Source organism: Aquila chrysaetos, chromosome Z (genome assembly GCF_900496995.4).
Source record: "Aquila chrysaetos chrysaetos chromosome Z, bAquChr1.4, whole genome shotgun sequence".
NCBI lineage: Eukaryota > Metazoa > Chordata > Aves > Accipitriformes > Accipitridae > Aquila > Aquila chrysaetos.
In genome coordinates, this window is record NC_044030.1 from 59,451,509 (window position 1) to 59,478,603 (window position 27,095).

Below are 27,095 nucleotides of genomic sequence, written 5' to 3' on the forward strand. Positions count from 1 at the left end.
ATTGTCTGCACCCATTCCCAAACTGAAGGATTTGCTTGTAGCAGGTAAGGATAATTAGCAGGAACTTAGTTGCTGCTGACTTTTGACGCTTTACGACTTGCTCTGAGCCCTGAGTTTGAGTAAACCAGACCTGATTCTGTGCCCAGAAACAGAAGGTGGCAAAGCTACTGTTTGGGCTTGGTTCTGCATGGTGAACTTACCAGCATTAGAACATCTTGCAAGAGCGATCTCTTTCTTGTGCAGCTGAGTCTCTGAACACCTGCATGCTCTGGGACCTCAGCTACACCTCAGCTACACCTCAGCTTGTGTTCTGCCATGTTGAATTTCAGGGAACGTGGCTGTAACAGAATGCCAAGCTTTGGATTAAGCACTGAAGTTCCCTCCTGTGCCTAGGGAAAGGTAACTGCCTCATGTCATCTTTCTGTGAATATGCCTCTCACCTGCAGAGTTCTTTAGAGAGGTGTTCAGGAGCTCCTGCATTTGGCCATTTATTTCCACCTATGTGTTGTTCTCTCAGTTGTGCTAGGGCAGCTCTTTGTGCAGCCACACAAAAACAAACCAGCCAGTGAGGGAGGTATATTTAGCCAGCAATAGAGCTGAGGGGCTTATGCATGCAGAGTAATGAGCAAACACAGCACAGAGAGGGATTTAGTGTGTGGGAGCTGATTAAACTGGCATGACTCAGCCATGGGAAATGTCTATATGAAGAAAGGGGATCCACAAAAGCCAGCAACCATTTTGTCCTCTTTTCTCTCAAGTGTTTTTTACCTTCTAAGTTTTTCAGTTATGCTGTTCCTTGAGTGCCTTCTATAATCAAAGCTATGGTTTACCATCTTTTTGACTTTTTTTTTTTTTAAAGCTTTTGTTTCTAACCTGATTTTTAACAGTGGTGTCCACTGCCCTGAATGATTTGTGCATACAAAGCCTTGCACATGTCAAAGGAGCTTGGCTCTCTCTCTGGATTTGTCATGCTATTATATAGCAAGTGCAGAAGCTGGGGTATTTTACCTAAAAGATCCCATACAAACAAAAACCCATGTTGGCTTTGTTCTGTTGTTTGAATTGCAAATGAACACTCATTTGCTGAAGAGGTTAAACATCAAAAAGTGTTTAAACAAATAAATCTGGAAATATGTCACCATCTTTAAAAAAAAAACCTAACAAAAATACAGTCAGGTCTGATTGCTAACTGTGAAGGTATTAACCTTTTGGGCTGCCTGCAATTTGCTCAATCAGTTGTTCCCAAGATGTACCCAAGAGACCGACAAATCAACTAGATTATGTTGACTCTGAGCTGAGTCCTCTGGAATTGAAACATGATCTTCTTGGTTTTTTTCAAGGTTATTGTGTTTTGATCTTCTACTGCAGTCTCCAGTGTGGATCACTTTATTTCTAAAGAAGCAGTCTTCACAGAAAGCATGCTTTAGAAAGCCGCTGACCTGACTCTTCAGAGTCAGCACCTGAATTTTCTGGGAAGTGTAGGTGTTACTTACCTCTGAAAATGAGGATTGAAAACAGAATTTCTCTCTGTATCATATTGAGAAGATGCTTGGGAAATAGTTTGATGTACATCTGTGTTGACATCTTCTATTTTTGACTTGGAGAATCATTCCTTGAAAATTCAGTGGATGTCCTCGGTGCATCTCCATAACCTGCTCAGCACTGACAGCTGACATAGCCAGGACAACAGTATTTGCTTACTGTGTTGTCGAAATCTGTTTCAGCAAGGTCAGAAAATCTGAGTAAGAGGCTGGCAGATCTGCCTCCACCACTGAAGGCTACCACTGGGTGAACTGCATTAGTGGGAGGAATTTTTGATGTGAGGAGTAGGGTGAAATGTCTGTATTAGAAAGGAAGCAACACCTTGTAAAACTATAAAAGTAGCTTAAAATAATACAGAATAGCATTTTTATTGAGGAAGTGAGATACTTTACTGTCACACTAATGGTGCTATAACCCCCTTTCTGCCCTAAGGTTAGCTTAAGTGCTTGACATACAAATGCTAGGGAGCAAATCAAGTTGGTTACTGATTCACACTTACTTAAACAGGCAAAGTGGGAGGTAAGGATTGCTTATCTTCTGTAAGTAAAGTTAAGGTCTCTCTTCCTTGCTGCCTGCACTGGCATTGCTCTGCTTCTAAATGCAACACTGCAGTTCTTTGGATATGAGAAGTATTCACAAAAATATAGATGCTTGCCTCTTCTCTAGGAGAAGTCTTTCTTCCTGCATCACCAGCAGCTAAAAAAATGGAAAGCTAACTCATCTGAAAAACTGAGATTGCACAGATCTCTGCAATGATGCTGTGTTTTTCAGATAGCAGCACTTGCTGGATTGCACCCACCCCATCCTTGCCCTTTGTGATTGGTAGCACTGTATCCAGCTTTCCCTTTTCCATCCTGCCTCTTCAGAGTCATGGCTCGTGTGGCACTTCTGTGTCCAGGCAGACATTTTTACCAATACCTCCATGTTTCTGCAGCAACCATGGCAGCCTTCACTTAGATCTGTGCTCCTCCCTCTATCACACAAGCATGTATCTGCATAATCAGGTATGGAAATACCTTCAGTGGCTGCTGACAAGACAACATTCCCTGGGAGCATATAAAACCACCTTGCAGGTAGATTCAGTTGTGGGCAGCTGGCTGAACCTGCTCCTTGCAGCTTATTTACGCTTTGAGGCTGGCAGTGCAGTAGTACAGGGCCCCAAGGCACAAGGCCCACTCATGGTGGTTCTTTAGGTACTGCTGTTACACAGGTAATTTGTGTTTTCCACTAAAGGTGCCACATACAGTCGCCTTTCTCTGGGAAAAAGTCTCTCTCAGTCAAATCATTGGCTCCTTAATCTCCCTACAGTGGAATGTTTCGTTATGGAGTGATACTTTGTACCTACTCTTTTTAAAGCCAATCAGTGTGCAAAACTATAGTATAATTTTCTTTTATATGACATCTTTTGCATGTTCTATGACTAAGTGCCTGACTATATTACAGGCATGTAAGAAAATAAAACCTCACTACAACAGGCTGATAATGTGAACAAGTATGTAAAAATAAATAAGCAGAAGGAGAGGAGAAAATGATTAAGTGAAGGCCTGTCAGTGTTTACTAGGATGACTCTTGAAACAGGTTAGAGAACTGAGGAGGTGCAGAGCATTACAAAAACCTGCTTCCAGCAGCAAGCGCTGCAGGGGAAGTCTGCATTGGTGATAGAAAATTATGTAGAGGAACAGAAAGCAAAGCAGTGCTTGTGCTCAGGAGTAAGGTCCCTGAAGCAGATGGGAACAAAACTGTAGTGAGATCTGAAAACAGCACCCATTACAAAAACCTTACTCTGAAAAATTCCTTAGGTTTCACAAAACTGTTTTCATTTGTTTGGGAATTATTCCAGGTAAAAGGGGATGCATTTAGTAAATCAGCATCTTAAAGTAAATTCCCAGAACATACACTTACTTGGCAAAAGAAGCTACTGGCCTTAAAAAAATCAATCTGATCCAGTAATCTCTTAAGACCTCAACAGCTGCCTGAATGCAGCATTGCCACTGTCTGGGGAAATAATGGGAGAAATGTGGGGATGCTTTGAGGAAAGGTGTAATTTTAATTTAGATCCTACTGCACCAGACAGAAATTGTTTTCCATCCCATTTTCAAAGTTCCAGTGACAAATAGCCTTGGAAGAAACCGCCTGTATTCTCCAGCTCTGCTGTGCACTTGCTCAACGACCATGAAGTCATGTCCTAGGCCGGAGGCAAAGGCCAGATGATGCAACACCCTACTTGGAAAACTCTGACTCCTGCCAGCATCTAAGGACCATTGCGTAGGACCAAGGAAGTGCTCCAGCATAAGCCTGTTGCAAATAGCAGTTGCAAAGTTCTTGAATGAATGAGAGGAGGAAGGTGACACTACATCTGTATGTACATCTGTATATACCATTAGTTAGACAGCTATTATGATACAATGCTGCTTTTAAAAGGATGTTGGAAAGCCTGGAAGATTCAGCAAACAGTGACAAGAATGATTCATAGTATGGAAAAACTGGACTTGCAGAGAGCAGTAACAGAAGTTAATTCCATTAAGTTTACCAAATATAAGGTTAAAGGTGACTTAGGTTTTGGCTATAATTACCAATACAAGGACAGCTTATCTAGTATTTCAGCCCTTTCTAATTTAGTTGTCATACAAAACCACTGCACTGCAAACCCTAACACTTTGCTCAAGTGGTGCAGAGAGTCCTGACTAGACTTGCTGCTATGGGAAAGGCTGATCTTGAGTGTATTTGGCACCCTTGGTAATAGAAGAGACATAATACTGGCTTTGGAAACTTCCCAGATGCTTTTTGAAGGACTCCAGCACTAATATTCATCAAGGTCTATCTGCTAACAAATGAGAAAGGCATACCTGCAATTGCATTCAGCATCAATTGTGAAGGTGCCAAATTTGGTGAGCAGCCCCTTTCAGAAGAGAGCTGTTGTCACACTGTGTGATACGAATGCACAGTAGACTAAAGGCACCTTTACTGATTTTGAAGAAGTAGTCTGAAAGGTGAGTTTTCTAGTTCTAGGGCTATTTTTATCTTATAAATCTCAGGATAAGCTTGCTTCCCCAGAGCTGCTGGTAGCAGGAAAGAGCATTATACATTCTACCACCTGAGTAGTAATCTCTGTCCTGTGTGTACTCCCCTGCCATGTTAGTCAAAACAGATCGAGTAGTTGGAGATTTTTTCCTCCTTAAGGAATTATACAAAGCTGTTCTACCAGAACCCTCTGACAGCAATTACTTTAGTCTGAAACTGTTAGGAAACAGAAAATCTCAACATTCAATTAATCTGTCTGTTTAATATATGGGACATATGTTCAACAGAACAATTCATTGTGATGTAAAAAAAATATTCTCAGTACTTCTGAGTACAGGATAAGATCCCTCACTTTACCAGGTTTAACATTACAGGAGATGCTTTCTCATTCCTGCAGTGGTGCACTATTCAGGGTATGTGGCCTTTATTCAGTATAAACTTTGAGGAAGGGGTGGAGATCCCACAACAAAAATATCCACAATTAAGGGGAAATTACAGAGCAATTATGCTACCTTCAACAGCTGGAAAGCTTTGGCTGGCTTGAAATAACTTTTCTCCCACAACCAGCAGCTCTCCCAGGCCCTTCAGCACTCACCACCCCGTTGCCACTTACCCCCCCACCCACCCACTGCTCCCCCTTGGCAAAATACCAGAAAGCCTACTTCGGTATTTTTTAAACCACAGAAGCTCTGGACTGCAGAACAAGCTGCAACAGAGGTCCAGATGTGGCAATAAATGTCACGCTTCAGAGCACCACAAAGCACTCCCAGCAATGGCCATGCATTTTCCTGCAGATCTGGGTTGCTGGAGTGGTGGCCCAAGGAGAGCAAGAGTCGCCACACTGCTGTTGACTGAATGTATGCTGTGCATATGTTGGATGCATCAGCTGGCAGGGGGCCTAGGAAAAGCTGCGGTGACTGCAGCTTCCTTTCTCTCCCATCTGGCATGGGCACAGTGAGGAAGCATCAGTGGGTGCCAAATTAAAGAAGAGGATAAACAAAGAGATAAGCAGCCATGCAAGGGTGAAGCCATTTCGGAAGCGATGGTGGTAATTCAAGAAGTCTTTAGTGATTGCTTCAGGCTTCACTTCCCAGACCTTTATTCTTCTAAGCAAAGTCTATTCTTTCACATGATGGACTCTGTTAACCATACACACACAAAGTTCTTGTATAACTAACCTGAACCTTTGACTTTAAATGCTCTGCGGAGTCCCTTACAAGCCTGCTTTCTCTTGAGGTGGAAGATACATTATACTCAGTAATGGAGCAGAACAACAACAATGTAGAAGATTTCTCCTTGAATGTCTTTTCTGTCACTCCTTATCAGCCAAACAGATCCGATGCTCTGGTGTCAGATGGGGATAAAGCCGGTGCCACTTTGCTCTTTTCGGGTGTGTTTTTGGGACTCGTGGGGATCACTTTCACCGTGATGGGATGGATAAAATACGATGGCATTACTCACCTGGAGTGGACTCAGTTACTAGGGCCTATTCTGCTGTCTGTCGGGGTGACTTTTATTCTGATTGCTGTTTGTAAATTTAACATGCTTACGTGCAAGCCCTGTAAAGAAAGAGAGGAAAATACGTCAGACCTCGATCAGACTGCAAGTGGACAGTCCTTTGTCTTCACCGGCATTAACCAGCCTATAACTTTTCATGGTGCCACAGTGGTACAGTACATCCCTCCGCCGTACCCGGCCCAGGAAGGCATTGCTGTCAGTCCTGGCTACCTGCACCCAGTGCTCAGCTGCTGCGGTGCTGTTTCCTCCAGCGCCTCACCAATTCCCACCCCAGGATCTGCTCACTTCTGCCCTGCGTACCCCCTGGACAATCCAGCTTTTACCGGAGATGAGAACTACGCTACTTATCCTGCAGAGAATACCAGGAATCAGAGGTACATATTCTGAAATGCCTTAGTGTGTTTGGACACAGTCTTCTAAGTATTTTAAGTGCTATATAGGATTTCAAAGGAAACAAAAGCTGGTCCAGGGTGTTATCCTTCTTCAGACATTTTTTTTTTCTTTCTTAGGAGCATTTCTTGAGTAAAGTCTATGGACACATACTTTTTCTGGAAAACATTTTTATCCAAATGAAATTCCCTTATGAATCCATTTCAATTTTCAGTCTACTAAATCTCTTGTTATTTTTGAAGATATTAGTATATATGCTGCTGCTCATGGGATTTTTTTATGCTTATCTTACTACCTTTAGTCTGTTGACCAGAAGGTTATTATATGTACAGCCAGAGGCTTCCACTCAAACACAATCACAACACACGAGTCAGCGCACAAACAGCATTTTTATGACAATGTGAGAATCAGTTTGGTACCAGATGCTCTCTCTCCTGATTACGCCTGGTCACAACACGCTCCTCTCCCACTGTAGCAACCTTCTAGCCCTTATTCTTTTCCTAGTTTGGGGTCATAAACAAGATCACCGATATTACAGAGCAGTACAAAACTACTTTAATCAGACACAAAATAATCTTATATAGTTCCTTCCTCTAAGGAAAAATATTCTGATTATAGGAATTACTCAGAATTATATCCTTCCTAGAACACAAGTCACTTTTAGTTCATTTATCAAAGTCTGTTTGAAAAACTGATGACTGGCCCATCGTCCTCAGGAACATGTTTGACAGGCATAGGCAGCATGAAAACAAATGTCACGTCCTGACACCGTTATACTTCACAAAAAGAACATAGCAAATGGGTGAATCACAGTAAAACTTCATCTAATAGCATCTGCTCAAGAAGTCAGGAAGTGCTTTGCCCAGATAAGGCTGACAGGATGCAGCACTGAGGTTACTTGCATGATTTGTGTTTGCTGAATTCTTTTTGCACCTCTTCCTCTTCCTATTTTCAGGTCAGAGGATGGTTCTGATGACCCAGAAGAACTGCTGGAAGACTACACCTGTGACCACTTGTCACCTCCACGTTATGAGGAAATATACCCACTGTCTTCATAAAATAACCATGGACGACAGACGACAATTCTAAGAGATGCCAGCATTTTAATCCCCAAGAATCTTTTCTTTAAACACTTGCATGATAAGGAAGTGTGAGCAAGATCTTGGCACTGAAACACAGTTCAGTATCACTGAAGATATTTAACCAATCCCTTCTTTTTCTCCCTCAAAATTCATTAGCTCTTTGCTATGCAGTTTAGTAGCAGAGCTATTAGTTATTTAATAGCAAAACTATTAACAGCAAAGCCATTAAACTCAAGGATCTAAATCCATATTACGGTTCCCCAACAAGAAGCCTGATTTTCAGACTTGCTGAAACCAGTGTGAACTGTGAATGTACAAGATGTTTGTGGAAGGTCATGATTGCTCCCGGACAATCAGCAACATTAGAAAACACTTCATATATTCTTGATATATTTTCCATCTTGATTGTCTGGGAAACTTCAAAAGTCCTCAAGTGGCGATCCATGAAAGTGCCTATAATGTCTTAATTCTGCCTGATTCTTTAGATTAGCTCATGCATTAATAAGTCCAGTCTACAGATTAGACTTCCTCTGCTTGGTTCACCTGTACAACCCAGTCCTGTAGTCAGTTTTTGAGCACCCTGGTTGAACCAGAGCATCCCAGAGCAGAGAAAATATGAATAGTGACCTCTGTCCATTTTTACACAGACCTCTAAGACATTCTGCATGCATCACATTCAGTTCCCTTCCCCACCTGATGGGATGAAAGAGGAATCCTAACAACTACTAGGTAAATGTCCCTAAAGAAAACGGCAACTTTCTGAAGCCTTGACAGAGGTGTGTGGTCCTACCAGTTTTAAAGGCTTTAACAATCACAGCTTGTCCCTGCTGCACCCTCACTCTATGGGAGAGCTGTGGTGGAACCCCTCCTGAGGTCCCTTCTTGTTTGAATTTGGGTCCTAGGCACACAACTCAGGCTGTAGGTTCCTCCAGAGCATCCAGACAACTATGGGCTACAGTGAACTTTATTGTTCAACTTTCAAGATCAACATGGTTCCAGGCACTGGTAACCACAAATGGATTTTCAGCCGTATCTAACAGAGGATGAAGTGCATAAGCTGCAAAATCTTGCAATCCAGAATGAAGGTCCAAAAGGTTTACTCTAAGCACCAGAGCAATGAGAATGCCATGAGTCCTTTCATTTTTATTTTGTATTTCCACATATGCTTCAAGTTTTGCTTTTGAGTGTGCCTAGAAGTGCCCTGACACAGCTGGACAAGTCACTACCTCCCCATGCAGGATCCTATCAGTTTTGCCTACCTCCCTCAAAGGGCTCAAGCCAAAAGTTGTTCTCAGCCCACACCTGCTGGAGCAAGCACCACGCAAAACAATCTAGAGGGCAATGGTCACCATCCAAAGTAACCAAGAGGTGTGCTGCTGGTGTACCTGTGGGTGAGTCTCCTGGCCTGGAATAGCACAGCTAAAAGCAGGTGTCCATTATGGAATGCATGAACTTTCTCTGACTTGCCAACACAGCTGTCTCAGCTCCTGCCAGTTGTCATCGATCTGTGATTGACCTCACTGATCTCATTCCTGAAGCCTGGAGAAGCCTGGTGTTGAGCATGGGCAGGCGGTATGGGATGTACCTGGCAGCTGGAAGTCAATGAGTGTCCATCCAGCCTTGCTAGGAATCAGGAGACATAGCTCTGGATGGAGAGATGCATTCAGAAGTTTGTCCAGTTGCATGGAGCTGCAGATGTGCACCGACCTCCCTGTCCTGCATACTTAGAGGGTGCCAAGAAATAAAGCATTTTTGAGAGGCACAAGACAACCACTGTCCTCCATAGGGGTGGACATGACATTCACAGAGGTCATATTTGGGATGCAACATTTAAACGGACTCGAAACTGGATTAGCAACTGCAGCAGCAGCTACTGGACAGTGACTACAAACTATGTGCACGGTATTTCTCAATAGAGAAATACGGAGCACACTGATTTTCAGCAGTGATGGCCTGGTGTTAGCAGGTAGGCATGTATAGTTGCAGAAAAGCAGGCACTCTGTGTTCAGCATGATCTCTATGGGATTGAGTAAGACAACAGAAGGTCTAAAAATAAATGCAAGTTTCTCTTATGGAAATCTCTTGCTCCTCTTCCAGAATTTACACAGAGATGAACTCATCCTCCCTCCACAGCAGGAAACTGGAAGGTCGCAAATCCCCAGTTAGTTCCACATGGACAGATCCCTGCACTTAGCACGTAGTTCTGCTGACTCCAGCAAGCACTGCAGGAGCACAGAGGTCAGGCTTGATGGATCCAATTGCAGGACCAGGGTCAAAATTTCTACCCGATCACCCTCCCCCACAACAAGAAAATTCCTTCAGTCACAAACCACAGACTTCTGCTGCTGCTCTCCCCCCCCCCCCCAAATATTTGGCATAAGCATGTTTCATGGGGTAATTATAGCTTTATTTTTATGATATCAAATCGTACTGTCAGAGTAAATATGAGAAATCTAGAAGATTACACTGTGGACTCCATATTGGTTTTAAAGTGTACTTCTGTAGACACTAAGTTCATTGAAATAGACCTAGATTTCTTTTCAGTGAGAAGGCTGAATAAATAATTTTAAATAAGTACATATTAAAATTATCTTGACCCATCAGATGAAATCTGCCTGAATTCTGTAGGAGTCTTTTCATGCTGCACAGATATACGGGAAGCTCCAGTCTGACAACATTTCCTTGCTGCATTGATTGCTAATTATTGTTTTTAAGAATAGAGCAATATTCTATGAAGGCTTTTCTTCCTCCTCTTCCTTCCACCTTCTACTTTCATCCTTTTTTCTATTTTAACAATTTTTTTATCTTTAGGGCTTTTTTGCTTTTGTTAGTGTATGATCAGTGATATAACCATCACATGAATTCACCTCTCAGCATTATGATCTTTCTGCCCTATGACGAGTGAAAGAACAAACCTATTTGGCCAGACCTTCAATCAAGGCGAGCTGACACAGCTCTGCTAGATTATGCTGATTTAAATCCTCAGAGCAGCTGGAAGATTGTATTTGAGATATTGCTCAATCCACTTTTCATTTAAATTCGTGCTCTTTAAGCAAAATTACCTTCTCCCACATTGCCTGCAATGCTACTGCAGACATGCAGAATGATGCTTTATTATAGTTAGAGGCCTCTTGAATTCTAGCCATAGCGACAAAATGTTGTAGGTGAGTATTCAACTCTGTAACACTGTCTGGGTTATTGGGATTTTTTCCTAATATGACTCCACTTATAAGGTTTTGACTATAAGTTTGTTAACATATGAAATCAGTAGACATGTCTATTGATACGAAGCTGAACATGGGCTGTTCATTGCAGTAAAAATTCTGCACAGAGCTGCTCTGAGATCAAGGAGCTATTTCAAAACACTGAATGCCACATGCCAAATGCAGCTGCAGAGTGCAAATTTCTTCTCAGATAAAATCTAAATCTGAAGTCTGTTTTTTAACATCAGTGCTGCCATATCTGTGAGGAAGTACAGGAATATATGAGTCAAGATTTGCTTTGCTTTGGTCTTGCAGCACTTTCTCACAAAAGCCTAATTTCACCAGAGGTGCCTGTTTTCTGCCACTGATGCTCCTGTGCAAGTGCCTGCATACACACATCCAAGCAGAAAGCTCGTGCAAGCGGGTGTTCAAAGGTAGTAGTGCTGAAATCCCTCAAAGAGATATTTTTAAACTGAATCGGGATTTAGGAAATTGGGGTCTCGGGAAAAAAATAAACCTGTAAGTAGGGCTCGTTCCTTTCCAGAGAGCCCTAGTTACGTGCACGGCCGGCCTTCGGCGCGGGGTCCCCGCGGGATGCCCGGGGATGCTGTTCCGCGCCCCCAATTCCGCGCGGAGCCCGAGCCCCGCCTCCTACGGGGCCGCGTCGCTCTCCCCTGCCGCAGCTGGGCCACGGCCGAGCAGCTTCACCCCGAAAGCGGCCGGAGCGGTTTGCCCGGACGCCTCCCCGACCTCCGGCCGGCGCCCGCCGCCCTGCCGGCGCACCCCCGCCACGACCCGCCGCCGCCAGGGGGCGCCGCAGTGTCCCGGAGCGGCTGGCGGGCCCGGGGCCGGGACCAGGACCGGGCCGGGGGCCGCGGCCGGGGCCTCCCGGGTGCAGTCCCGGTCCGCGGAACTGCTGTGCCGGCGGCTGCCTCCGCCTGCCTGGCAGGCGCCGCCGGGACCCCCTTTTGCTTACCCGCCCAAGTTGAAATTGGACGGTGTGAACGCGATCGTGCGTCCCCGCTGACTCGGCAGGTGGCAAGGGTGCAGAGCCGGTACATTTTAAGCTGCTGCCTTGTTGTATAGCACCTGGCTTTTGAGCCAGGAGGGCTGAAGATTTTCTCCCTTACTACGAATACTAAAGATGCCATTAAAAAGTAGCCTGGGCTCCCACACAGCTGACAGTTGGCTTGTTTGAGGAAAAAAATACCTGTGGTGAAAGACCTAGTGAAATCACCAAAGAACTGGGTATCCCTGCTCTCACAGGAGTGGATGTCTGAAAGGACTTCAGCTTGGGGAGAGATGCTGCACAGTGCACTCACATGCACCTTCCTCCTCCTCCTCCTCACTCCTGTCATCTAATGGGACCAACCTCTCTCTGCATGAAGGGGTAGGGGGTAGTCCAAGAGTCATTTGCAAAGAACTAGGGCATGCTGTTTGTATACAGCATATAAAATAATCTGTGCCTGCTGCAAGTATCATTATTGGCTCCACTTATCATTATTGACTCAGCTGTCAGAGTGAATAGACATCAGCAGGACTTGCTGAACATCACTATTGCCGCTCCACCCCCAAGGGTACACCGGTGTGTCTGGCAGAGAAGCCTACAGCACAGCCAGGTGGGATCTCACGGGCTGTGCCTGCATTAGCTGAGCAGCGCTGCTCAGCAGGAGTGGGTCTGCAAAGTGAAACAGCAGGTGCAGAGAGCCTGGTGTCCACATTCACTGCATGTTGGAGGGGTTTATATCAGACCTAGTCCTGTGGACTGAATGCTGATTAGCAATTGAAATACACAAGTTGTTCTTCTAGGGTGTATTTTCTGGTTCGGCTTCATCCAATAGACATTGTTCAGCTCACACCTGTGATGTGATGCAAAGCCTCGCAGGACAAGTGGGGACTGTAGGGAGGGTCTCTTCAAAAGTACCTGACTTAGAAACACTCATTGCCCTACAGGCATGGGGTGACTTGCAGCAACTGCAGGAGTTTCATGTGGTGGAGCAGAGACCGATGTGGATCTACATGAGAGGCTTGCCTCAGCTTCCTGACACCAGCAAGCTCACGGGAGACCCTCTCCCAGTACTGATGGAGGTTACTTTGAGAGGTCTCAGGGCACAATGTCAACATCTCCAAAGTTACATGGAGTCCAATTTTGAGATGTAGCAGGCTTGTGTCTTCCTAAACAACATTTGCAAAGCAATGGAGAAGTTTTTCCATAGGGAACAGGCAAAAATTACTCCCTAGCTCATGTAATCAGTCAGAAAATGCCCTCCTGAACCTCACCCCATATGTGATAACAGCACAGGGTCAAGGGAAAATCAGTAATGCCACATTTGCTTGTATCTGTGCTATGTGTGGCAACTCTAATGAGCAATTGATTGCAGCTACACACACTATTTAGCAAACACCATTTTGTAGCAGAGTAGCCGCTGTACATCTTTTATAAAATCCTAGGATGAGATTATTGCTCTCCTGTTTGGGTTATATTGTGTCAGATTTTTAAAAGAGAAGAGAGTGGATGCTTTGTGTTTATTTCTGCAGGTGAATCATCAGTCTATATGTAAGATGCTGTGCTTGCTGCTTAGGGAACAGGGCATGCTATTTAACAGTCCTGGGTAGATGGCCTGATATTTTCATGTTTTGCATAGCTGCAGCTTCCTTTTTACTTACAGTTCAGTGGGTACTATAGCTTTAAGGTAAAGCTTCAGGCTTTGTCAGTCTGAAGACATACCTAAGGAAGTATTGAACAGTAATGCAGTCTGAGTAGGTGACTACCAGAAAAGAAATAGGTGTGCATTTTAAACTTCTAACCATGAAACTAGTGGTAGCTTCCATGCTAACGGACACCTCTTGGGGTGCCCTTCTTGTTTTTCTGCTGCTCTGCAGCCCAAACCCAGCCAGCAACAGGCCATGCTGGCATTCAAGGCAGTGTTGTCTTGTCACAGCCTCGTGTCCCCAGGCACCTGCCACACATCACTGAAGTTAGCTCACACAGCGTTGCCTCACACAGAGGCCTGGCAAAAGCTGGCAGCTTCAGAAGGCTGCAGTTTGCACCTCTTTGCTGGTTTTGTTTGTCATAAATTTTTTTTCACCATTTAACATGCCACCTTCTGCATTTATGTAAAGCAGGACAGAAGTTACCACAGCACATGCATCATGACAACTGTTTCATTATCTTTTTCAAAAAACACATTCTTTAGATAATCAGTTGGCCTCACTCTGCTTATGCCATTTTAAGGGAAGGAGGAAAATAAACTAATAAGACTTTGGCAGAAATTAATTTCTTCAGAATTGTAGAGATGCAATAGGACTTTTGCTACAAAACAACAGTTCTCTGCAAAATCTTCCATAGAAAGGGATGGAAGAAGACAAACAATTTATTGTAAATAGTGAAGTCACATAGATTCAAATGTGTACATATGTAATCTGTCAAGACTGTGGTTTTACTAATCCTGATAAAACTTTAAGGGAAAATAAATATTATTTTTACCATATTTGCTCAAATAAGGCTTATATATTCCACTTCCCAGATTTTGCCTTCAAAATCAGAAGTACTTGAGTGCTTTGTGATGTGCCAAGACTCTGCATTATTATAGAGTCTTCTATGTCTTTTTGGTCTTTTGCAGACACACAGGCACTTGCTCCTCCTGCCCTCCAAGCTGGCTGGACAGGCACTGATCAGGACACCCATAGACAGCACTGTGCTGCCACAGGGGCACAGAGCACCTTTGCATCAGGGTTGGTTTTTGGCAAGATGCCTTTATTCACAGACAGAATAAGCACAGTTGTGTCTGTAAAAGCTGTACAAATATACACATGCTTCATCTTTACAAATCAATCACATCAGATATGGACTTTATTCTTGTATTTTAAGATCCTTAAATGTGGCCTTTATTTGTATCTAACAAATCTTGAGAGGCACAGAATGCTTGGTAGGATAAGAAAAGGCGGTAGTATGAAATGTAAGGAAAGGCAGTAGTATGAAATGTCTAATGCCTCTTGTGTGTTTGTGGGTTTTTTCAGCCTGTTAAAACCTGGATATGCTGGGAAAAAACAGGAAGGAACATAGAGAATAAGCTGTGGTACAATCACATCTGCAAATCCTTCCCTCAACTGTAGTGACATCAAATCCCACACAGCTTCAAGAAAGCCACAGGGCAAAGGCATAAGTGTCCAGAAAAGTGGGAAGATAGAAAAATGGGGAATTGCTGGAATGCCCGTGGAGGATGGCTTCTATTCTTATGCTTCTATAAGGAGGAGGAAAGGCAGGGGAAAAAGAGCAAGCATAACAAATCTGTGATGGGGAGGGAAAAAAACAGGGAGCTCTTCACCCCACCAAATGACACAAGTGAACACTTCCCTAAACAATGTTTTGGTTAAAAGTAATTTCTTAACTCTTCCAAGTAAGCACATTTGAGATTTCCTCCTAGAACCACATTTCTGAATAAATTCCATTATGTTTTAAAAAGCTGCTAGATAAATGTGTGAAGCACAAGAATACGCAAACATAAATACACATGAACCCCAGCATGCACACTCAAAGAGTAGAATAACTTGCTTAAAATCACCTACTGTAGGGCCGTGTCAGTGGGAACTGGACTAATGCGGCAATTGATGAGAGACTGCAGCACTGGGAGCATCAAAGTGGAAAAGATTTGCACGGCTCCTGCTGTGGTAGGCAACTGCACAAGCCCTTTCATAAATTGTTCAAGCTCCATGTTAAAATTAGTTAGGATTTGGCCTTGCTTTTAATGGAAGGTAGGAAAAAGTCAAGAAGAGGGAGTAAGACCCAACATGGCAGAAAAGGGAGAACCAGGTAACAGCCTGGGGGGGGGGGAAAATTAACTCCTTTTACACATTATGCTACCTGTTTCAAATGCCTCTACCTTCTCAGCCCATGCTCTGTGTGTTGCACTTAATATTGATGGTTAATCAAAATAAAGCAACAAATGTGTTAATCTTTAATGTTTACTTAGCCATACAGACCAGGAGGTAGTGACCCACTGGGTAGCTTTGCTAAGATGTTTTAGTTTTACATTACATGTTCAAGTATTTTATGTTACCTTTCTGTTATTTTCACAAAAAACAAGCTCTCCTCCATCTGTTTAATACAAAAAAAAAAAAAAAAATCCAAAACTATGCCCTGTTTCCAAACAAATAATGAAACCTTAACGTGAATAAACATGCCTTCATAATCAAAGCCAGGCTTGTGATCTAACTGGATAATAATTCACTTGTAATATCATCAGCTCAGACTAAGTATCAGCCTGAGTATTGTTGGTGCAGGTGTAACTTAATGAATTCAGGGTCATTTTATCTGGCACTTAGTTGCTTATATTAGTGTTGGGAGCATTAAGTCCTTCAATTTTTTGTAACAAGCAACACCATTAAACTGCCACGGAGCAATACAAATAAGAGATTTTTCTTAGACCCCATAAAACAACTAACAAAACTGTTATGTTTGCCAGATTCGTCATGTGCTTTTATACGTCCAGCAAACAGAACTGATTATAACCATTTTTTGTTTGGTCATTATTTTTTGCTATTGTTTCAACAGTGTATGAAAATAAATGTGGAAATATAAGAGAAATAGTCTGAAGAACTCGCTGTCAAAGGTGTAGAGATGCTAACTGGATTCTGAACATAGAACAGGATCTCTGCTGGTATGCTTCTCTGCTGCACTGGAACACATATTTTAGTCAAGTGCAAGCAATGAGGACAGAAGACAGTGTGTGATTTCAGAGTCAAGTCACATGTCCATTTAGAGCATCTTGGTGTGCATGAGTGTATGTAGTGGATATGCACATGCAGTTATGCCTAAATTACATACATCTTCATTTACCCTATTAACTCACATCTGTATTAAGTTGCTGAAGACTGAAGAACAAAAATATTAGGAAAAAACTATCCATTGGTATTTTTCAGAAGTTGATGTTATTGTTCATTGTTTATCAAAGCATAAATTAGTTTCGTTGTTCAGTTTAATAGGAGTTACAATATATTGTGTAATAATAAAAATATTTCAGAATTTGTATCTTGCAGATAAATTTTCCATCTTCCATTTACTAAAGAGCCATCTAATCCTAATCTCATGCCCCTCTACAGAAGACTTTTATGTTACCCAGCTCTCTTGCCTCTCACCAGCGTGACTAACTTTGCCTGACCTGCCACAGAGAACTGAGAGAAATCAATCTGTTTCAAAAGTGGAAAATTACACACTGCCTTTCATGCTTCATACATGAATATGTTTTTCAGCCCTCTGTGAAAACTTCTAGGATGTTTATTACCTGCAATATTGGAATAAATTCACCCATGGTTCCCTAGGCTCAACCATTTAAAATAATGTCACTTGACACCAGTTATGCCAGATTGGCCTAATACATCTGAAAAATAATTATCTTCATATTAGGTGTTTGATGCCATTTACCAAGCAGATATATGAGCCGAAGAATATGATGAACTCTTCAAACCAGTTTTAATTAAATAGCTGCCAGAAAATTCCCAAAACAGAAATCTTTGCTGCTTTTATAAACAATTTGTAATTAACATATGAATAAGCTGCATATTTGAATTTTCACCAACAGCACAACTGTTTTCCCCAGGAAATCACAGTTAAAAGCTGAAGCGAATGTTCCTTTAGAAAGTGCACTTTGTGTATAGAAATAGTCTTAGCAACTTAAACTTAGTCTTAATGTCTGGCAAAGCTTCAAACTCAGAACTACATTTCATTGGTAATTTTAACTTTATCATCTTAAATAGATCCAGTTTAGATGTATGAATACAAGCTAAGTAGGACAGCCCTTAAAGAACTGCCTTTAAGCAGGCTTTATTCTATCCCATGAAGCTTTGTAATTCCTTCTGTTATTATTAATAGCTGTTAAGTGCTGACAGCATGCTTGGCACTGAATGAAACGCAGGAGCAGACATGGTTCTTGTTAAGGGTGGCCCTCGGGAGGCCATTTACTGTGTGTAACAACAACAACAACTTTATTGGAGTAGTAACCCACTAACACAGCTGCAGCTGGGGTGTCAGGAGATGTCGCTGTTTAGACAAAATAGTGATGTGCACATGCATGCAGATATGACCCTTTTACACATTAATTTTCTCACAGCTAACAAGGCTATCAGCTGAGCAGACAAGAATTTCTAAGGTAGCTAAACAAAAGCTGTGGCCCAGAGTGCCATTTCTGCAGGGTTTTCTCCCTCAGGAGTGAAAATACAGACCATTGGGACAGGCCAAGCACTTAGGAGCATCACAGGTGCTAGACACACTGGGATGGAAGGAGGACCTCAAAGGGCAAACCTCTGTTGCTAGAGGTTATGGCAGGTTCAGCCACAGGATTAAAGGAAATGGCAGAGAAGGACAGGCAAGAATTTCAGGCAGAGGAGCCTTGAAGCAGTGGTGGCTGCTTCCTTTTAGTGGATGGCTTCCTTTTGAGCCAGGAGCTATGAAAGTGTTGAAAAAAAGATTTGAAGGGACTGAGGGGATGTGTGGGAAGCAGCTGCACACCCCGAACCCAAGACACCTGGAGGGAGCTGAGCTTATGCTCCAGAGTGAAAGACAAGGTCTCTGCTCTTCTGCTGCAAGGAAAGCTGGCATGCCCACCCTCTGTCTATAGTCATGGGTGGCATACAGAGATGATGCCCAATTCCTGACCTTCAAGGTCCTATCAGGTGTCATTGGCCACCTTTAGCCTAGCCAAGATCAGACCCCTGCTGCATCATCACCTGTGGAGGGTAGAAGAGAGAGAGGAGGGGCAGTGGCACCAAAATGCTGCCAGCAAGTTCACACTTGAACATATATGTGAGTCAGGAGCTTTGCAGGGGACATTTACCCCCCAGCTCCTGATCAGGTGGCTGTGCAGTGCCTGAAGCAGAGGAGAAGGTGGCTGGCTACCCCACGCAATGAGACTGGTGCTCACACCCACCAGTGGGTCTGACCCACATAAATGCCACAAGAGGGGTGGCCATCCTCTGCTGTCTTCTCTGTTGGATCTGCCCTAAGGCTTCGTCCCTGTGTCCAAGTACAGCTTTTGATATTGCAGGTGTAGTCATGTTTGCTTCTGCTTCTCCAGGGCTCTGCTCTGCTACTCCAGCCACGGCCACAACCAACCTTATGTTAAGCAAGTCTTGCTGGGGGCTTCTGACTTGTAAGCACAAGGGCTAAAGCTCCATAGGACTGCATGCTGCACCATGTGGGAGGTAAGTTACCCCTGGGCGTAGAGATGCTGGTCAGTGATAATAGTGGGAGAAAGTAGGTCAAAACAGGTCAAATAGTTCTCTTGAAACTGTTTATCTTAGTTTCTTTGTAATTGCCTGGCTGGCTTGTTTCCTGCTGCACAAAACCTTCCCTCCCCCTTCAACGTCACCTACTCTCAAATATATTCTAACAAGCCTCCTCCCCTCTTTGCTGTCTGCCTCCAACACTAGTTTCAGATGCATCTGCTTTTTGAGTACCCTTGTCTAAAAGCAACCAGATTGTCAGAAAATGCTTAATAACACCCTGAAAAATCACATAGCTTTAAGGTGTTACAGCTGGGTACTCCAAAAACTATTAATTCAGAAGTCATTAGTCATCTGTGGCCATTTAGGCTATAAAATATATGAATGAAATGGATTTTTTTAACTTCCTAGGGAATAGCCTTGCTTTCCATACTCCTATACACAGTGTTCCCAACGTTGTTCATCTCCGCTTTTCTGTAAACCCATTGATTCTGTCTGGTGTATTAACACTTGAGTTCGCAAAGACTGTTCTCTGCACAGTGTCTAGAAGAGTCACACCCATTTGATCATGATGTATTTTTAAAAGGAGTATTGGAGGGGATGGCATGGGGGGGAGGTCTGCAGGACCGGCATAGTGACTGTGCAGAATGATCTAATTTCCGTACCGTTCCTCTGCTGGGAACATGCTCTCATACCTCACGCAAGGGCAAAGCTGTGATGGCGTTATTTGCAGACAGGCACCATGGGGTAGATGTTTTCCAATGCACTGAAGGGATCTGAGATCATACTCACCCTGCCCAAATTGCTGGGATCTACTGCACTGCTGTAGCTACAATACGAGAGACAGAAGTGCCAGCGAGCCTAGGGCTAGTTGCCTCAGGTACTGGTGATCATGTAGCAGAGGCAGCATGGAGGGCTGAACAAACTGTTTGAAAAGCTGAGTAAATATTCAAACAGTTCACCCATGATGCTACAGCTGGACTACTAAGAGTGTCAAAGCTGATTTTCAGCTGTGCTGCGTCACATTGCAGTGGCTGTGAAGCAGACCTCCTCCCCCCTCCTTGCACCACTGTGGTGCTGATACAATCTTAGTCTGAGGAAAGATGAAAGATACAACATGCAGGCCAATCCAGAAGTGGCTCATTTTCTAGAAGATTTTGATTGTGACAGAAGAAATCATATATCTGTTACAAGATAGTGAATAGGAAGCACTTCACTGAAATGACTGTTGTCTACATTAAAATAGTATTTATATATCCTTGGTTTCTCCTTTCTTTCAAAGAAAAATCTAAATTAAAAGACTTGGCGATAGAGAAGATGTCTCCCTCACACTCACTATTTACGACTGCTTGCTGCATTTCATATCATCATTGTTCTTTAAGTCCAAGGCCGTTTCCAGTATCCCTCCTCAACAACGCATCCACTCGATGTGTCTCCTATCACTGCTCCTTGTTTCCTTCTGCACTTCAGCACAGAGTATGCTTGATTTGTTTTTTAAACAGTAACCCCTCTGTCATCACACCAAGAGCAACCTTGTGCCTCTACCATAGAAGTAGCCTTTTTATTTTTCTGTTGTGTTAGTAAATTAACCAGCATTTCACTTCTCCAGTATCATTGCAGATAAGATGGTCATAAAGGCATTTCCAAGCAGGCTTTGAGAAGTATTAAATGTAGAGTTGCAATGCATCGTAATTAAGGCACAAAATAGGCCTAGCAATCCTCATGGTACATAATATGTCATCTTCTTCCTATCTCTTAAACCCAATAATCTGCAAACCACCACTATATTGGAGCATTATATCTGCTATAACTTATGTCAACTTGGATCACACACCCCCCTTTTTCTTAAACAATGTTTGGCAGCTAACTGAGTGTGGAAACTAGACTGTTTTACATTAGTCAGCAGTGCATTTAAATCATTCTTACCAAATGATTTACTGTGGATTACAAATTCTCATATGGCATTTTAAATTAATGATTAGGCAAAGTAATATATCACTGAAATCATTGGGTGCATATGTATTTTGCTTCCATGATTCTAAATTTCTCTTTGGTTTGGAAGACTTCGCTACACTTATTTTCCCCAGCTGAAGAAAAATAAATATTTTTAAGAGAAAAGGGTAGAAGACCCCAACATTTCTGCCTGTCTTCTCCAACAATTCCTTAAGTTAAGAGGATTTTCCTCCCTGCAGGAGAGTCAGGTTATGAGGAGACACTAGTAAGTTGGTTAGTGCTCTCCAGACAGATATTGGCAGGTGTCAGTGTTGCACAGCATTTCTACACCTTACTGTGTCCCAAAGACGAGAGGAAAAGCTGGAGGGAAAAGGATTAAGACTTTATATCAAATAAAATACTGAGTGAACTATCTGGAAAGACAAAATATTATGGCAGAATATGTAAAGTAGAGTATCTCACAGGGAAAAAAACCCCTATATTCATTCTTCATGCAAACACATTTCTGCAAACTTCTGAGAACTGTAGAAGTCCTATGACAGTGGATAAAAGGGATTTGCTGACTCTGTCTAGCAAGTGGACTTTGAAACCCAAGTGAAAAAAAGGTAGAGCACGCTAATAAAACATGGGCTGTTGCACCAGATGCTCACAGGTGACTGGAATCCTTAAAAAGAAACAGTGACATAAAATAAATCATTTGTTTATTTTATTGCTGTGGGTCAGGATCCTGCAAGTGCTGAAAGATAACAAGCAACTTGCATTTACAACAGAAATGAAATAAGGAAGACAATTATCTCTGCTTCAGAGGCAATAAAGGAAACCATCCATCAGTGCAAAGTTACCTGTGTGTAACTGCATGCAAATTAGGACTTGTGGCCCTAACCCTGTAGCCTGTTGCATGCAAACAGCTGCACAGTTGGTTTCACTGGGGCTGTGCGTGGCTGCAGTGATCCGTTCATGTGAGCCTCATGCTTGGCATAGCAAAAATATGCAAGATATGCATTGCATACTCATTTTGTCACCAATCATGTCTGTCATCTGCAGTTTCAGATGGTTGACAAAAACCAGACAGGATTACTGCAACATTTATTTCATTTATTAATGCCCTTAGATCTTACTCAAAGCATATAGTGAATAAAAAAAAAAGGTTCCAGAAATGAAGGAGGGATCTGATATTTATTATTAACTTCTACTTGGACTTCCCTATCCCCTCCACAGGTTTCTAACACATTCTGTAACAGATCAGACTTTGCACACTCCTCATAGAAGTCTACCCCAGATCATACCACAGGGGGTACACAATTTCCACCATTATAACTCTTCACTAAAATTTTTTAAAGAAAGGCACATATCTCTCCCTGCACCAAAACCAGAGATGTTACGTATTCTTACTCAGCCAATGCCAATGCTCAAGAGATGACATGAGGAGAGAGGCATTTACTGGGACAAGATTTCAGATCATCAGAAAAGGCCAATGCTTTGTGTTGGCCCTAGGACAAAACAGAGAACGACTGCCAGTCATAAATCATAGGCACAATGTTGTCTGATGGAAAAGTAGATTGAAATAGATGATATTCAGAAGTATCCAAAAAGAGGGCTCAAGAGAAATCTAATCCTGAGGTGAACAAGGCAGGGATAACTACAGCAGTGTGAGCCTACTTGGAAAAAAAAATCCCACAGATTCTCACATCGTAAAATCGTGAGACTGCAATACAATAAGGAAGGAAAGCTGTCATGAACTAGGTGTGACACCAGTCAGTCTGGACTGGAATTCAGAATTCAGCCTAAAGTGCCTGGGTTTCCTATGCAGTGCATACACACCTAAGAAGAGGGCCCAAGCAGTTATAAGATGGAGCACGGAGCTGTACAGAATGGGCTAATGAAGAATGCTAGGGACAGGGGAGCACGTGAAAATCCTATCTGACCTGCAGTTTAAGCACATGATGAATATCTCTGTAAGAAGCTGTCTTCACCTACATGAGTTATATGGGCCAATACCCACCTTGGATACTATGGTCCACGCAGAGCATGGGGATTATCTCAGGTGAAGGAAACATTACCATTGGCTATATAGTTTGGTTTGGGTTGTTTGTTTTTTTTTAAAAAGTGGACTACAGCATTTTCTTTGAAAGTGGGAAGGATGGCTTTATTTCCTGTCTTAGCCCGGTGGCTGGTGGCTCACACTTGCAACTGTCCTATCCATAAAAGCATAGACGTTCCTCATTCCTCTTGTAGCTTTATGGAGAGAAGGATTTAGGCTAACACAGTGAAGAAGCATGGCTCTAGCCTCATAACCAGCATCACTTGGAACGCATGGGAGTTCTAGGGCTTTGAGTCCTCTTCTGAGGAATTAAAAATAAAAGCATTAGATTAAAAGTATTAGCAGACCAGAAAGCAGGTACCAGAAGCATAACTGAATGCCTGACAACCAAGGATCCAGAGCTGTGCTCCATCACACTGAGTTTTGGATTAATTTCTGCAGTGCAGCTCATCTTAAGAAGGATGTTGGCTTAGACACTCTCATGACAAATGGGGAATATAGATTTCACCTAAGAATTTTCAGCCTCTGAGGCTGAGGAGGGCACTGAACCCAGGTCTCTCACTTCTGTCTCAGTATTATATATAAAATGGGCTCCATCATTCAGTCCTGTCTTTTAAGCTGGCATCTGCCAGCATATTTCATCCAAAATAAATTAGGTCAAAAGTCAGATCTTCCTGGTGTCTCCTAGATAGTCTTAAAAGTCACCTGCTCAGACAGGTCACATAGAGAAGGGCTGGTTAGGGAGAAAACTGGCAAAAATTTAAATTAATATTTCAAGCTGAAACTGGACAATTGGGATCCACATTGCACTCATCAACCCTTGGGGAGAGAAGGTGTAAAGAGAAAGACTGGGTAGTAACCTTTAGCAAAATTGTACAATGGTGCCCATAAAGACTGCAAGGGCTCCTACGTGGCCAGCAAAGCCCAGTATTGACTGACACACCCAGGTTTCTGAATTTTGTACAGACCTAAATAAGAGTGATGGTCTTAGGGTTCAGAGTAAAATGATTCAGGGTAGGGATTGTAAATGTAAACATCTGAAGAGTTACGCAGCAGCCTAGCTAGGATTTTGTGGGACCCAATGGGCATCCGATTCTTCCTCAGGCCTCTCTAAACACCTATGTGTTTCATTGTATCCTACCCCAAGAGACTGCATAAATTGTCCAGTGTTACACAACAGGATAGTGATGACAAGACAGCTCTAAGCATTAGGCTGCATTGCTTCTGCTTTCAAAAAGGTGAAGTCTAGTACATAATAGTTTTGCATGTACTACTCTGTGAGCTAGAAGACAGACAATCTTTTCTAAACAGTCTCCTTATAGAGGCCCAAGACACAATCCTCATGGAATTTATTTTTTCTTCCAGCTAAGACAGCAGGATTGAGCCTTAAAGTATCTTTGTTAAACTGGTTAATAGATTATTGTCCAAAGTAAACATATTTCAGTAAGTGCAAGACTGTTTTCTTCCTCCCTCTTTCCGTCTTTTGTTCAACTTCAACTCAGCTATTTATGATTCATTTCATGAGACACTAGGTTTTCTCTGAAGGCACTAAAAAGGGCCAGAGCTATCAAACAGTTTTAGTGACTAGTGCCAACAAGGAACTGTTTTCCTCCATGCTATAAAACAGGCACTGTCAATAGACTACAACCGGCAATAAACTATTAAAAAAGGAATTTATGATGGCTACTTATTATCCTCCTGAAATAATGTTGTTACAAGGCTGCCCTTTCCAGTCCTCCACATAGATCTCATGGCAGATGTCTAACAAAGGGAAAGGCCCAGATCCGCAGGGACCGGCTGCAAACAGCCCAGGAATTGCCTCATGTTAACGTGGGCACACACCACACCAGGGTTTCAAAGCAGCAAAGCAATTGTCCCACATTGGACTTAGGCTTGTTATAGATGAGTGCTTGATTTAAGGTGGGATCTTAATTAAATTTTGTATAGAACATGTTGAATCGTTTTAATAGCTAAATATCAAATTATGTAGGAATGTTTATTATTGTTTAGCAAGGAATTGGTGAACCACAAGGATAAAATAAGAAATGGCACAACCCTCAAATGGAATCAGATCTGCCTCCTTTTTTACATTTCAAAAGAAGTCCCAGTTCTAGTTCTTGTCCCTTCCTGTCCAACCCCATAACAGGCTTTCTTCCTTGCTGAAGTGTCTGCCTCTGTTAGGTTGACATTTGACTGTGATACGGATCTATAATTGCTATAAATTGTGGTATACCACTGGCATCAATAGAGCTATCCTATCTTACTCCAATTAATGAACTGTTGCCTTCAATAAGTATTTTAGAAAGAAGGGGAAAAAGACACAGCTCAAACTTCAGCGTCGTTTGGATTGTCTCCTTTTGATCTGGACCTTCAACCACTGTGCCTCTTGAATTCCCAGTATGTCAGACTGGAGACACACAGGCTGCGGTCAAGACTGAATGCACTGCCGGGGGGGATGGATGTCTCCTAATAACGAGTGTCTTTCAGGAATGACGGAGAAGGTCTTAAAGGTGTGTAGGGAAAAGAGGGGGGTGGTTTGAAGAGCTTAAGGAAAAGGAACTTTTGCGTCTAGAGAAGGGAATGCTAGGCTGGGCTGAGAAAAAGAGCGAAAAATGAGTTGTGGAGAAATGGGACGGAAGGGGATAGTCACTGAGAGTCGGATTAAAAACAAAACACAGTTGTAGCGTCAAGATTTCTGAATGTCCTGACCACTCACCGTAGTGTTATCAAGGGGGATTCTCCTCTCCCCATGTTGCTGCAAAGAGTAGTTGCCTGATATCCTGTTCCCCAGACAGCTCAGCTGGGAGAAAGAAGAACGGTATTTTTTAATAGCAGATATTAGCCCGAGAACACAACGCTTATTCTCAGCAAGGGACTATTCCGGAGTTTTTAAATCCAGTTTTGTTAATTTTGTGAACTCCAGACAAAGAATGTACACCACAGAAAATCGGGAAATGGCATGCATAGAGACCTCAAACGAAAACGAACCATTTTACTATGGAGAAATTTTTATGAATAGCATTTCTATGCTAAGAGCACTGGTGAGCATAAGTTAAACTGCTGCTGAGATTATAACGATGGGTTTACAATGTGTTCGGTTATTATTTCTCAGCGAAGGAGACAGCCCTGCCTGTGATTGTCTCTTGCTGGCTTCTTGACTTAACAACTCATCTGTGTCGAGACCGCATCTCCACAGCGAGAGGATCAACAATTAAAATACCAAGACCATATGAGAAGCCATATATCCCGCAAAACCACTGAAACTAGAAGTTGCTCACTCACATCTCCGAGTGCCTGTTTACATGATTGCTCCTCCGTAAATTGTAATAATAATAATAACAACAACAATAATAGTAATAATGATGATGCCACCCTTTATTTCCACAGCACCTTCTGCCCCTGCGACAGACCTACGGACTGCGAGCACCCACCCAGCGGGCCGGGGCGTCGGAGGGGACCCCAGCCTGTGGCCAGCCGCCCAGCAAAACTTCCCCTTCCCTGGGACCCCCTGGAGCGAAATACGCTCGTTAATCATTATTTGACTGTTCTTGCCAGCGTATGAATGGTCTAAAGTGAAACCATCACTTTTCATTTAGCCCAAAGACAGCAGTAAAAAAAAAAAAAAATTAAATCTTTAAAACCTTTGGTATGGCAGTATTTTTTAAGCAAGGGGCTTTGGAGGCAAGTAAAAAAGAAAAGTGTTTAAATGTGCATGAACAGAGAGAACCATTTAATGAAAAGCATGAAAGAGGACGAAAGACCACATTCGTTCCTGCTTTTCGGTAACATATGCCCATCCTATAATTGCCTGTACATAGCCACTGCAAAAGCAACTCTGATTACTGGCTTTCTGGATGAGGGATGGAAACTGTGACGACTTTAGCTGTCGAAAGCTTACAAGAACTTGTGCCGTACCAGAGAAGGGGGGGGGGGGGGGGGGGTAAAGGGAAAGAAGAAAAGAAAACCAAACCTATAGAAACGCTGGCTTGCAGGGATATTTTTCCAATTATCACCTTGGCAAGATAGTTCCGTACTTCCAAAGCCAAGCTCTCCCTCTCCAGCACGGGTTTTGCACTCTCCCAAGTGTCCTGTACTTCCCTCCCTCCCTCCTTCCCTCCCTCTCCC

The 27,095-nt window shown here is 42.8% G+C and overlaps 1 protein-coding gene and 1 long non-coding RNA gene across 2 annotated transcripts; one reads left to right on the plus strand and one right to left on the minus strand.

Annotated features, from left to right (window-relative positions):
* Nucleotides 1-1,992: 1,992 nt before the first annotated feature.
* Nucleotides 1,993-27,095, minus strand: LOC115337287. The gene is made up of 3 exons (XR_003922074.2): nucleotides 26,984-27,095; nucleotides 6,025-6,122; nucleotides 1,993-2,238 (listed from the first exon to the last, which is right to left on the minus strand). It is a non-coding gene; the product is annotated as an uncharacterized LOC115337287 (long non-coding RNA).
* Nucleotides 5,803-10,125, plus strand: TMEM174 (transmembrane protein 174). Its single transcript, XM_030005462.2, has 2 exons — nucleotides 5,803-6,455; nucleotides 7,427-10,125. Exons 1-2 carry the CDS (start codon nucleotides 5,824-5,826, stop codon nucleotides 7,527-7,529), a joined length of 735 nt encoding a protein of 244 aa, XP_029861322.2. The 5' UTR covers nucleotides 5,803-5,823; the 3' UTR covers nucleotides 7,530-10,125.